Source organism: Doryrhamphus excisus, linkage group LG4 (genome assembly GCF_037039965.1).
Source record: "Doryrhamphus excisus strain RoL-2023G ecotype Guam linkage group LG4, RoL_Dexc_Guam_v1.1, whole genome shotgun sequence".
NCBI classification, from domain to species: domain Eukaryota; kingdom Metazoa; phylum Chordata; class Actinopteri; order Syngnathiformes; family Syngnathidae; genus Doryrhamphus; species Doryrhamphus excisus.
Genome location: NC_136360.1, coordinates 20,629,602 through 20,642,581, shown reverse-complemented (window position 1 = coordinate 20,642,581; position 12,980 = coordinate 20,629,602). Strand labels below are relative to the sequence as shown.

Sequence of the window (12,980 nt, the reverse complement as noted above, 5' to 3'; positions counted from 1 at the left end):
GGTCACACCTTGCAGGTAAACATGAAAACTCCTACGAGGGTAATGTAAAGGATGAAGAGCCTCCTTGTTCCACTGTAAGTGCTCCACGGACACGCTGACTGAGCCGAGAGGCGGAGCTAAGAAGGCCGGAATTCTTTTTCCCGGCAAGACTGCTTCACCTGGCAACCCGACGTTGAAGTTAAATGTACAGCCCGGACGAGAGTGTCAGCTTGCTTGCAAAGCTGTTAATCTCAAGAATATCTTCCGCTGGTGTGCACGCAGCTCACCTTTACAACACACAATACTCATGTTGAACGTCATGTTTGGAAAAGAGGATGGCGTTAAGGTTGATCCAAGGGTTTGTCCTCTGAAGAACAATTGGTGCTTCCACTGCCGTCCTTCCCGACATCCCTTGTGGACATGCCTGTTCAAACCATAAAAACTTGTTGTAGGTGTGTCCCATTAGTTCCTCTAACTCCTTTTAATGTTTTTTTTTTAATATCGTTAGAACACACAGAAAAGAGGATTGTCAACGAAGGGCAAAATTTCGCTTTTCCACTTTTCCTTTACTACACTACATGATACCATGTGTGGTTATTTGATCCTCATGTAGCTAAAAAGGTAACCAAAATATTAAAAAGAGGTGTCAGTGCGATGCAGTGCAGTTCCGCACCACTGCAAACTGCAGCATCATTCAGGGCTTTGCACAAAAGTACAAAACTCAAAATAGTTTTATTTCTTATCAAAAACAAGGAAAAGGGAAAACATTCCTGACAACACTTCCCAAGCCTCAACGTAAAAATTGCACTTCAAAGCGAAGTACTCCCAAGTACTTTAACTGAGTGTGTGTATATTTTAAACAAAAAAGACATTATTGTGTAGGCATTGGAGCTACTGTGATTTTAAAAGAGAAAACAAAAAAAAATCCTTACAAAATATCCAGACATGCGCACGTACGTGTGTATACAAAGTGGATGTTAGCCATCCTGCTGCTGTATGAAAGGATTGGGAATGGCCTCCATGCCGTCCTGGGGACAGATGAGCACCACTGACGTGCCTCTGCAGACCACCAGCCCCAGCTGCCTGGTGTCTTCTGTCAGCTTTAGCTGGTCATCAGGATCTGGATGCACGTCAAGAAGGAAACAGCTCAAAAATGAACTCAATCACATGAAATATGTGTTGCAATTAACCCAAAAACACACAAAACACCAGAAAACAAATGCTGACGGGACAATGCTGCACATTGAAACCACGCACACAAACAACTGCAGGAGAGAAATGCGACAAGTTGAAGAAAATGCAATTTTGTCAGGCCACACCTGGGGACCAAGACCTACTCTATGCTAACATTAGCTATACAAATGGCTAAGAGAGCCATGAAAAGCCACATATTAAATTGAAAATGTATTTCTGTGAGAGCCATATAATAATGTTTATATAATGTTTACAGTGAATGCAGGCATTTTTAAGCAAGACCGACAATTTTAGAAGATCATAAGGCTCTTTTTTAACAACATGATAATACTGAAGCTAGGCCTGTCCCGCTAATGGATATATCCATTTATCAAGGATTTAAAAAATAAATAACAGGTCGGTAATGATGAGTCCTTGATAAATTCACATATAAGTGTTAGTCTCTCTGTGGTACACAGGCTGGATGACAAGAGGGTTCACGCTGCATGTGTCTGTGCATTGGCTCTGTATCAAATGAACAGAGAGCCTGTTTGTGCCAGTAGCAGGGCTACACAAGTGCTAGTAGTTAGCAAGCAGAGGCTAATATGAACGAAGGCACAGAGGCGATTTGTAAGGTGAATGCCACAGTTCCAGTGTGGCTGTGCAGCGCAGCCTTCCTCCTGACAGTCAACACATACCAGCAAAATTTGCTATCGTGACAGGCCTAACTGAAGCTATCCAATAATCAAAGTACCATTAAGGTTTTGCACTGCACTCATCTTTATTTTCGCCATCATGTTTGTCAAAAGGGTTGGCTCTGCAAAATTAGCAAGCTGACTATTTGATTAAAAGGAGGGAAGTTTACTAATTGACATCACAGTGACCCGGGTAGGCTACCGTATCATCCGATAATAATCAAGTTTTCAGTCTGACCTGGAAAATATGGGAAGGACAACTAGCATTGGGTCAGGCCACCCTCACGGCAATGAATCAATGAGAATGTTTTATATTTTGAACGTTACTTATAACACTGTGATTTTTGCAATGTTTTATTGTAGAATGTCAGCAAAAAACATAAAAATATAGATTTTATCATGTCTGACAGCCAGATGCAGTCGTCAACAGGTTCCCTACTCCTGCTCTATAATGTTGAAAAATACTACAGTTAAGACAAAGAAAGTAGTTCTTAGTAGTAGAGCATTTGTTTTTGCAGTGCGACTGTTGCATGTGTTTTATGGTGTATGTGAATCATTTCAATTTGAGCCACTGTAGGTCTCAAAGCAATTCATGCAAAAATTCAGATTTGTTTTTTTTTTCTTGTGCATGTAAACGTAGTGACTTTTTTTTTTGCAACATCAGTCATCGAGTGTCTGCTGACAGGAACGAGGTCCTTGGGCTCAAAATGCTTGGGAACCAGTAGGTCGTTGCTTACCTCGCATATACTCGATGGTACCGTCCAACACCAAGTTCAGTAATGGGTCAAAGCCTTTCAGAACACCGCTTGCTGAAAGTGAAAGGTACACATTACACCACGTAATTAACACAAACGTCACACCGACTTGAACCATCGTGACTGAACCCACCTTCTCGTCCTCCTTGAAACTTAACCCGAATAGGCTTGTCAATGTATTTTGACAAGTCAAATATACTCTCCTTCTTCTTCTTGTCTTTATCCTAAGAACCACAGAAGGACATTGTTATTTAGTCGCATGGAAGCTAGCAGGGCCAGGCTAACAGGAGCTAGCATATCTAACAGTTAGCAACCTGTAAAATATCTATAATTGCCACATTCACACTCGTAGCATATATTGAAAGACGAAAAAAGTGGCGTGTGATACATTGGTAGTGAAGGGCATGTATAAAAACACGCATGACACAATGACTATGAAATTTGAATGACAACACGAACTCACCGCCATGTTAGCAGCGACACGCGGAAGTAAAACTTTGACCTCGGGCAAGCTCCACCAATTAGAGTGAAGAAGGGAGAAAATGGAGGGAACGACGTCATTTTTTGAAAGCTGAGTGATCAACTTCATCTCGGCAAGTGAGGAGAAATTCAACGTACAGTCCAAGTATACAGGTATGTAATTTGTTTGCTGCTGTTTTTGCCTTCTTGGCCGTAATTCACGGCCGTTTAAACTTTTCAGTGAGTTTCTACAAAATACGCTAAAAAGATAAAACAAGTTATCAGCTTAACTTCCGTAGTACGCCCTGCGCGGAAGTGGCCGCCATGATGGGAAGCAGAATCCAGAAACAATGCATTGTTTAGATGTCCTTGGCACACTGTTCAGTCATTAATTGCCCTGACGTACGATCCAAAAAAATCAGATTTGGTGTTTTTTTGGTACACCAAAGCAGGCTTATGTCATAAAAACTTTGTAGAATTATAACACTGGTATTCGTATATAAAAAGTGCCCGAGACTCAACGTGTAGTCCCACACAGTATAGCTTACAACTGCTTTGTGTTGTTTTACCGCTACAATGTAAAGACCATTTTACAATGCCCAGTGGCGACGTTCAAGGTTCTGAGTGACAAAAGACCAGATACGCGTTCATTCTTGCACACCCCTCTTATCAACGTCACATTTCCGGACTTCAAAATAAGAGCGCTGTATCACATTTGGCTCATCGTGTAAACAAAATAAAATACATCTGTGACTACATCTCCTTTAAAGGGAAAGCCCAAACAAACAAACAAAAAATTATGGGCAAATTCATGTTTGTAAAAAAAGGATCGGTACCGGATCACATCGGAAACACTTTTAAAAATCGAACCAGTTACTTACAGGTCAAGAGAGTCAGCAAGACCGCTTTACAAACCTGCGCTCTGCTGCCCCTCTGTGGTAGGATGTCGCGGCACGAGTAGAAGTTCATGGAATCAGGGAATTCAGGGAATTTTCAAATGGATATTCACACGGAAATGTTTTTCAGGTCACAACGGATGGACGTTATGTTATGGTTTCTGGGTGCCATGGAAGGGAATTTTTCCAGAATGCATCTCTGTATGGAGTTTGCATGTTCTCCGCATGTGTGTGTGGGTTTTCTCCGGGTATTCTGGTTTCCTCCAACATTCCAAAAACATGCTAGGTTCATTGGTGACTCCCAATTATCCATAGGTATGAATGTGAGTGTGAATGGTTGTTTGTCTATATGTGCCCTGTGATTGGCTGGCCAGCAATCCAGGGTGTACCCCACCTCTCACCCGAGTTCAGCTGGGATAGGCTCCAGCCTACCGTGACTTTAGTGAGGATAAGATGTATGAATGGGTTTACAGAATGGGAAAATCTGTCATTTCCATGTAGACGAGCGATACCGCTGTTTGATGAAAATGATGATGTGAGCTTTGATGACAAGAAAAGATAATGTCTGAATATTTGGACTGGCATGACCCACCCCAGTCGACATTCTCCTGGTACATACATTTTGTCATAAGTCCAAATGAACCTTGGAAAGTGGACAAAAACAGACTTGTGTGTATGCATTCTTTAACCTTGTATCGTTGGGTGAATCATGTGGTTGCATCATGTGTCTGTTGACAGCGCCACATGTAGGTGTGCCTTGTGTATTATACGTATTTCTTTCACCCATGATCCGTTCCCAACTCAAGTACAGTAAAGTCTCGTTATATCGATATTCTCGGGAGTCGGAAAAAATATCGATATAACCGGACTATCCATATATCCGATCCTGCGCCGAACTGCAATAAAAGTGGGCGGATCTTTGATATGGCATGTAATTTTCTCCTTGAGTTCATGGATTGCGTATCTAGCATGCTTTTGTACTACAATAAATTTTGTACTACAGTAAATAAAAATAAACTTACGCTGTAGTGACAGGTTACCAGGACATAATTCACCCCGGAACTATCGATAGGGAAGGTGTTGCCACCCGGAGGGGTAGGCACGAGGGACGGGGGTTTTCCGCTTCCTGTTGTGGCTTTCATGTCTTTCATGCCTTTACGTAGCAAGAGAGTGCAAGTTAATGTTGGCAAGAAAAAGTTTTCTCCCAAATTCGACACTCCGCCTCAGACTCCAGTTCTTCGGCGCTTCAATGCATTAAATAAAAACGTCTTTACGCTTTTTTAATGACTATTTCTTTTCTAAAATTCAACCAATGCAAAATCCTCACGCTTCAGCAGACAAAACCATAAACATTGTTGCAAAAAATGATTGCATTCATATACATAACACAATTCGGTTAAAGTCAGATGGGTCACATTTTTTTTCAACATTTATTATTTTCATAACGCACTCTTGCAACTCAGTACATGTATGAGTACATGTATGGAAAACAAAAACTGCAACGTTTACATTACTATTAATGTACTTATTCTGCAATACATACTTTAAAAAAATCTTTCATCTTCTTCTGCTTCCTCTTTTCACCTTTTAACACAAACGATTCAACGCTTGTGTCTTCGTTGGAATAGGTGTGTATGCTATGTCAGTTGGTTCTTCTGTTGCAGGCATATGTTTGGCCAGCTATGTGGGGCGGGTTGAGCATGACCTGTGAACCAGGAAGTGCGGGAATCGGTGTGTGTGCTGCGCTCTGGTGGTGGAAGTGTGAAAAATAAAGTTGACTGGAAGCAGCCGTTCGCCGTGTTCTTTTTTGGTATTGAAATCCTTAAGCAAAGATTGATTTAAGCTGCTTTTGTATCGATATAAGCAGACCAAATTGGCTGGCGGGAGATGAAAAGGGCATCGTAGTAACCGGATTATCATAATAACCGGGTATCGTACTAACGGAACTAATTATATCATAAAAGACTAGAAATTTGCCGGGAAATGAAAATAGTATCGTAATAAGTAGTAATTCGTTATAACCGATATAACGAGACTTTACTGTATTTACTAATTCGCCACAGTGTTGATGCAAATTTTTGTCAACTCGCAAGCTATTTGTCATATACAGCACAGTACATGTGCAAGTCGTGCCAACTTTGCACCCTTCTGTATACACTGGTTTGGAAGTGGAATTAGTTTACACAAATAAATTTTTCATATGGCCGCATTTTTCAAATGCTCTCTAAAGCCATCTACTGTATTGAGGGCCACAAAAGGCCCAACAAATATGCCGTTATCAACTCAAAACTAAAGAAAATTACACTCTTAAAATTGGATTTTCTCGTCGTTATTATTCACTAACATTATTGCCTCCTTCAGAGCTGGAGTGCAACAACCCAAAGTGTTTACATTTCCGTTCATTGCGTTGCTTCTGTGATTAAATCTTTGGCCATCAATGATTGCAGTTAACAGTTAGCATTTCAAACTGTGTTGCCATGAACCAACAGTCAGTCATGAGGGACCGTCTATTTATAGCACCAGCTGGTGGGCTGTAACCTAAAGGTCATTAAGCTTTGTGCCAAAGACGCTTGCTTGTCGGGACATGGCCTGCGTATCAGACGACTTTCTGAAAGAGCGGACAAAGAAACTAGAGGGAGATGAAAGTGCTGTACAGCCTGACGTCACGCTACAGGTGGACGGAGAGTCTTTTCACGTCAACCGTCTCCAGCTTGCTCTTGAGAGCCCCTACTTTCGGGCTCTGTTTTTTGGCTGCGGCGTTGAAAGCACTAAAAGGAAAATTGAGCTCAAAGGGGTCTGCTTGCAGCATTTCCGCGTGTTAATGGACCACAGCCGGACTTCCATTCTCGCTTTGGACAGAGAAAACGTTTTAGGGCTTTTCGAGACTGCGGATTTCCTCCAGCTGGAGAGAGCCAAGCTGCTGTGCTGCAAGTTTCTTGAACGTGAGCTCCATGTCTGCAACTGCTTGGGAATGATGGGCTATGCCTGGCAGCGAGGTTGTACTCAGCTGTACGCCGCAGCAAGGCAGGTGGTCCTCACACACTTCTCTGCTCTTGTCTCAGAGGAGGACTTCCTGTCTCTGCCAAAGGACACTGTGGCACACCTTCTGGCCAGTGATGACCTGGTCATCTACAAAGACGATCTGGCCCTGGAGGCGACACTTCGTTGGGTGTCATTTGACCCAAAACGAGAGGAACACTTTCTGGAGCTTGTTGAGCTGGTGAGGCCAGAGTCTCTATCGTTGCCGTTTGTTTCTAAACTTCTGGACTCCATGACACAAACGTCTAACCCCAGAGCCAAGCTCATCTACATGCTGAATGAACATTTCCCAACATCCTGGTCGCTAGGCAGGTCCCTGCAGAGGACCAGGGCCAAAGAAAGTCTCTTTGTCTTGGGCGGAGCTCATGATCAGGAGCAACAGGCATCCTATCAGTTTTACCCACTCAGTGGAAGATGGCAAAAGTGTTCACCTCTGCAGAGGAAGAACCTCACACAGTACTCGGTAGCCGCAGTAGGTAATGATTGATGTCGATTGACAGCAAATGTGGGTACACCTGCGCTATCTAATGACATCTAATACAGGAAATGTCCCTGTGATGGAAGGACCGGTCCAGGATGTAGTTTACCTTTCGACTTTAGTCAGCTGGCATAGGTTCCAGGACGTGGTATAGAGCCTCAACCCTTGTTGTTGCAAGGGTTAGGGTTATGTTACTACTGCAACCTACTACTTAAGAGTACTGTTGCAGTAGTAACCACAACCCTAACCCTTGCAACAACACATCATCAGTAGTTGTAAAACTGGTCTAATAACTCGCATTCCCTATTAGTTGGCTGCACAATCCAAAATTTGGTGAATTCTGCTTCACAATGATCGGAAGGGCTGACATCGAAGAATCAGAAAGCTTACTGCTGCCTACTACTTACTACTACTGCAACAGTCCTAACTCTAACCTTTGCTAATTCTAACTACTATAACCTACTACTTTCTACTGCAACAGTTGCAGTAGTAACCCAAACCCAGCTCACATTCCCCATGGACCATATAGGTTGGGTCTTTAACGTATTGAATGTCATTAGATCCAGGTGTACCTAGTCATGTGACCCACTAGTGTACTCACCACTTCCTGACATGTTGGTCTTTGTCTTTCATTATGTAGGAGACAGTGTGGTTGTGACAGGGGGCTATTTCCGCGATGTGCTGTGGTTCAGTGTGGACTGGGTCAGAAAATACGAATGTGGGAACCAACGTTGGGTGGACGGGCCCGCTTTGCAGAAGTCCAGACACAGCCATTGTTCCATTGCTCTTGATTCTTTCCTGTATGTCTTCGGGGGAAGCATGGATGAGGGGCTGGTGGCTGATGTTGAGAGACTGCGCCTGGGATCAGATGGGGGCTGGGAAAGTGTCAGTCCCATGATTCGGGCAGTGGAAAGGGCAGCTGTAGCCTCTCTGGGCTCGTGTATCTATGTGGCGTGTGGCCTGGATGAAAACGGGGAGGCGTTTGGTGGAATACAGAAGTACGACACCAATCAGGATCACTGGGTTGTAGTCTCCTACTCCCCCTTTCCACGGTGAGTCAATTACAACTTCATAGGTGTGAAAATAATGTAACGATTTGGACCGCTCCGTAGATATGACCTGGTTGCGACTGAGCTCAACGGCGCCCTCTATCTGTTTGGAGGTCAAGCCTTGCGCTTTGACGTGGAGACGGACGAGTGGACAGTTCTGGACGAGGAACCTCTGGAGAATAAGTTCTTCTGCGGTTGCGCCGCAGTTTGCGGCCAAATATACCTGCTCTGCGAAAAGAAAGGCAACAAAGCACTCCCAAACATGGTTTTGTTTGACCCTTACATCGACACTTGCATGGAGGTGGACAACGCTCTACCCTGTCCTGTGCCACTCAGAGGCTGTGTCGCCATTCACGTGCTTACATGAAGACGCGTGATGCTGACAAAGACATTCACCGAGCACAGCTCTCATCTAAGACGCTTAGTGAAGAATAGTGTTGATAAAGTGAATCTTGGACGACATTTTGTCTTGATGTTGTAATCCTAGTTTTACTAGGTGTCGCTGATATTATAGTAAGTATAATTGCATCTTTGTTACATGAATCATGTTCGCTACATGCCTTTGTTTCTGGTGTCGAAAGAAACACAAGTCTCTGCAGAGAGCTTTCTATCCACTTTTAATGAAAAAGAAACATGGAAAAAGATGGATACAAACATGTAGGGTTGGTGGTTCAGCCCTTTTAGTGATTGACACTTTCTTATCCCACACAGATCCTCGAGTGGATCTCTATTCAGTATCAATAATCCCAAATCCACACTTGTCAGGCTATCATGTGATGCTTCACAATGTGGACTAAATACAGATATATTTATATATGCTGTATATATTTGATCAAGAGCTGTTTAAGTGGCAGATCTGAGATTTTCGCGTCCGTCTATGTGCCACTAATGCCCATCTGTGTGCACACACTTTATACGACTCCCGGGCTGCAGTCACCAAATGTTTATGGGAATCATTTGCCAACAGTCACAGTTTGCCAAGTAAAGCTAATCCGACACGGTCGTGTAAATACAGCAGCCAAGGCACAAAGCTGAAGTGGCTCAAGTAGAGCAAACTAAACAACAACAAAAATGATATTCAAAGTACAAAAAAAAAACCCATCCAAAGATCATATATTACATAAAGGGATGGATTTGTATACATACAGTTTCTTAGGATATGTTCTTCATTGTGCAGCAGGGGGCGCCATAACTCTGTTGTGATATGATACCGATTTTTGTTTGTTTCTTTATATACGTATATACACAACAAATACATTAATATATAATTTAAAATTATTTTTAAATAATTCCTGTAATTAGATTATTCTCAGTGTAATTTTGGGTGTTTTTAGAGTTGCCCTATTATAAACATAAATATACAAGTAGTATGAAGTAGATTAACAACACATTTGTCTCTTTTTTAAATCACCTGTGCACGGGTGATTCAACTTGGTCCTGATTGAATTGTTCCAATTTCATTCATTCATTCATTTTCTACCGCTTTTCCTCACGAGGGGCGCGGGGGATGCTGGAGCCTATCCCAGCTGTCTTCGGGCGAGAGGTGTACACCCTGGACTGGTGGCCAGCCAATCACAGGGCACATATAGACAAACAACCATTCACACTCACATTCATACCTATGGACAATTTGGAGTGGCCAATTAACCTAGCATGTTTTTGGAATGTGGGAGGAAACCGGAGTACCCGGAGAAAACCCACGCATGCACGGGGAGAACATGCAAACTCCACATAGAGATGGCGGAGGGTGTAATTGAACCCTGGTCTCCTAGCTGTGAGGTCTGCGCGCTAACCACTAGACCGCCGTGCCGCCCTAATTTAAAATTATTTTAAAATAATTCCTGTAATTAGATTATTCTCAGTGTAATTTCGGGTGTTTTTAGAGTTGCCCTATTATAAATATAAATATACAAGTAGTATGAAGTAAATTAACAACACATTTGTCTCTTTTTAAAATCACCTGTACACGGGTGATTCAACTTGGTACTGATTGAATTGTTCAAATTTGTCATTTTTCATTTGTTTACTTTGTTATTTAATGGTAGTTTTGACCTTAATCCTTATTAGCCCAGTCTAAAAAACGTATAAAAAGCACTGACAAGAAACAACATAAATATCAAACCAAAACACAATTATCCCAGTCTCCAAACTCAAAGAAAGGGGCAGAGTTTCCTTCCAACGTGACACTGCGACCATAGATGTACAATCATTTGTGCTTGTCTAACAAAGAAGAGCAGGATGCAGGCCGACGGTGGTCTGAAATCATCAATGGACCGTGTTGATACAGTATGCGAAGGTACATATGTGTCAGAAATGGATCCATGTTGTCTATCTGGCTTTGGGCAGTCTGCTGTTGAGATTCCTCTGATTGGTCAAGTTGTTGAGCACACAGTTGTTGGCCAGCGACGCCAGCTTGGAGTTGATGCTGCCTTTTCGCTGCTCCCAGCTGCTCTCGTCCCATTCTTCTTCAGGCTTTTCGTCCTCGTCCGCTTCGCTTTCCTCGTCGCTGCGCTCGTCACGCTCCACCTGTTGACAAGAGGCACTTGTGACGCTCATAAACTGCTCATTATTGCGCCATTTGGATGTTTGAGATGCGTAGTCAGATATATCAAGGCTGCTTTCGCAGTGACGGCGGAATGTTGCACCTCAGTGTGTGATAGTAAAAACATTACGTGTGGTTTCTGAATAATTTGACTTTTTCTGCAAATACTTTGAGACCATATCACTTGCTACTGTTTTCTCTATCCATCCATCTTCCTCTGCTGAATCAAGGTCGGAGGCAGCAGTGGCGTTCCCAGGCCAGTGGAGAGACATAGTGTCCAATGTGCCCTGGGTCTTCCCAGAGGTCCCCTAACGGCCAGACGGCCCAAAACGCCTCCCCAGGGCAGCCGACGGGAGGCACCCTGACCAGATGCCTGAGCCATCGTCATCTGGCGCCTCTCAATGTGGAGGAGCAGTGGTACTTTGAGTTTCTCCCGGATGACAGTGCTTCTCACATGATCTCTAAGGAAGACCCAGACACCCGACGGAGAAAACTGTACTTGGAATCTTGTCCTTTCAGTCACTACCCAAAGCTAATGTCCATTGGTGAGGGTAGTAATGTCGATGTAAATTGAGAGCTTTGTCCTTCGGCTCACTAGAACGGACCGATGCAGGGTCCACATCACTGCAGACGCTGCACCAATCCATCCTTTCATCACTTGTGAACAAGACTCCCTAACTTGGGGCAGGATCCCATTCCTAAATGTGAGATGACACTCCAGAACCATGGATTCGGAGGTGCTGAGTCGTTTCACACTCCAACCGATCCAGTTGAAGGTCAAGGCACGATGAAGTCAGCAGGACCACATCATAATGCAAAGCGCAGAGCCACCAAACTGGAATGCCTCAACACCCTAGGAATTCTGTCCATAAAGGCCATGTACAGAATCCGGGACAAAGGGCAGCCCTGGCGGAGTCCATCCCTCACAGGGAAAGGGCCCAACTTGTTGCTGGTAATGCGAACCAAACTCTGACCCCAGTAATACAGAGAACAAACAGTCTGAATTAGGTGGTCCGATACCACATACTCCCAGAGTACTCGCCACAGAATTCCTTGAGGAACACAGTTGAATGCCTTCTCCAAGTCCACAAAACACATGTAGACTGGTTGGGCAAACTCCCATGCCCTCTTAAGGACACTACCGAGAGCGTGGAGTTGATCCATGGTTCCACAGATCTCGTTGGAAACATGTTTCAAATGTTGTTGTAGGTCTGCCCTGTGCATCTTTTTGACATTTTTTATCCCCAAAAGTAGCTGGAGATAACGAAGTCAAGAATTTCGTTTATCAATCACTACTCAGCTGCCACCAACGGTGGTGCTGTTGATTCGGTGTCGATGACAACTTAAGATTTGCGATGGACATCGAGTTGACAGCTTGTGGCTTTTAGCTCGTTGCCTAACGATCTCGACAGTCAATCCTCCGAGCCTGGTTGCAACCCAGGTGGAACATTGGGCAGACTTGGGTTACATCTTATCTTATCATATCTTATCAATTTATTTGTGATCTAAAGAAGAGGAAAACCTGGTATGTTTAGTTCCATCCATCTACATCCATCCTCCTTTACTTGATACACTCGTATAATGTATAAATACTGTAGGTTTGGAAAAGCTTAACTCTAAACTCTCTCACCTTTCCCATGAAGGCAAACTTGTAGACCATGCGCAGGATGAGGTAGGCCCAGAAGATATGCAGCGCTTGCAGCACTAACAGCAGGCTATTGAAGAAAAAATAACCAAAGAAGGGCTGGAAGAACTGCAGAGATACTATCAATGTTGTGTGGATGACTCTGGAAACATAAAAAAAAACACATGAAACTTTTATTATGTGGTTATTATGTTTATTATGTCACAAAATTAGTGACAGAGAGAGAACGAGCATGTTAGTACATATACACGACATGTTATGGGCAAAAGC

General features: G+C 43.3%; 3 protein-coding genes across 3 annotated transcripts in view; 1 reads left to right on the top strand and 2 right to left on the bottom strand.

Annotated features, from left to right (window-relative positions):
• Positions 1-692: 692 nt before the first annotated feature.
• On the bottom strand, positions 693-3,180 carry lsm7 (LSM7 homolog, U6 small nuclear RNA and mRNA degradation associated). The gene is made up of 4 exons (XM_078790356.1): positions 3,066-3,180; positions 2,736-2,826; positions 2,585-2,656; positions 693-1,099 (listed from the first exon to the last, which is right to left on the bottom strand). The coding sequence occupies exons 1-4, from the start codon at positions 3,069-3,071 to the stop codon at positions 957-959; spliced, it is 312 nt and encodes a 103-aa protein (XP_078646482.1). The 5' UTR covers positions 3,072-3,180; the 3' UTR covers positions 693-956.
• Positions 3,181-6,541: 3,361 nt separating this feature from the next.
• Positions 6,542-8,935, top strand: LOC131130079 (kelch-like protein 23). The gene is made up of 3 exons (XM_058074203.2): positions 6,542-7,472; positions 8,115-8,526; positions 8,587-8,935. Exons 1-3 carry the CDS (start codon positions 6,542-6,544, stop codon positions 8,888-8,890), a joined length of 1,647 nt encoding a protein of 548 aa, XP_057930186.2. The 3' UTR covers positions 8,891-8,935.
• Positions 8,936-9,451: 516 nt separating this feature from the next.
• Positions 9,452-12,980, bottom strand: part of LOC131129735 (ceramide synthase 2) — a 28,069-nt gene continuing 24,540 nt past the window's right edge. Inside the window, exons 10-11 of the mRNA XM_058073552.2 lie at positions 12,696-12,852; positions 9,452-11,049 (exon numbers count right to left, since the gene is read on the bottom strand). Coding sequence (XP_057929535.2) covers positions 10,852-11,049; positions 12,696-12,852 — 355 coding nt within the window. The 3' untranslated portion in view covers positions 9,452-10,851. The remainder of the gene's footprint in view (positions 11,050-12,695; positions 12,853-12,980) is intronic.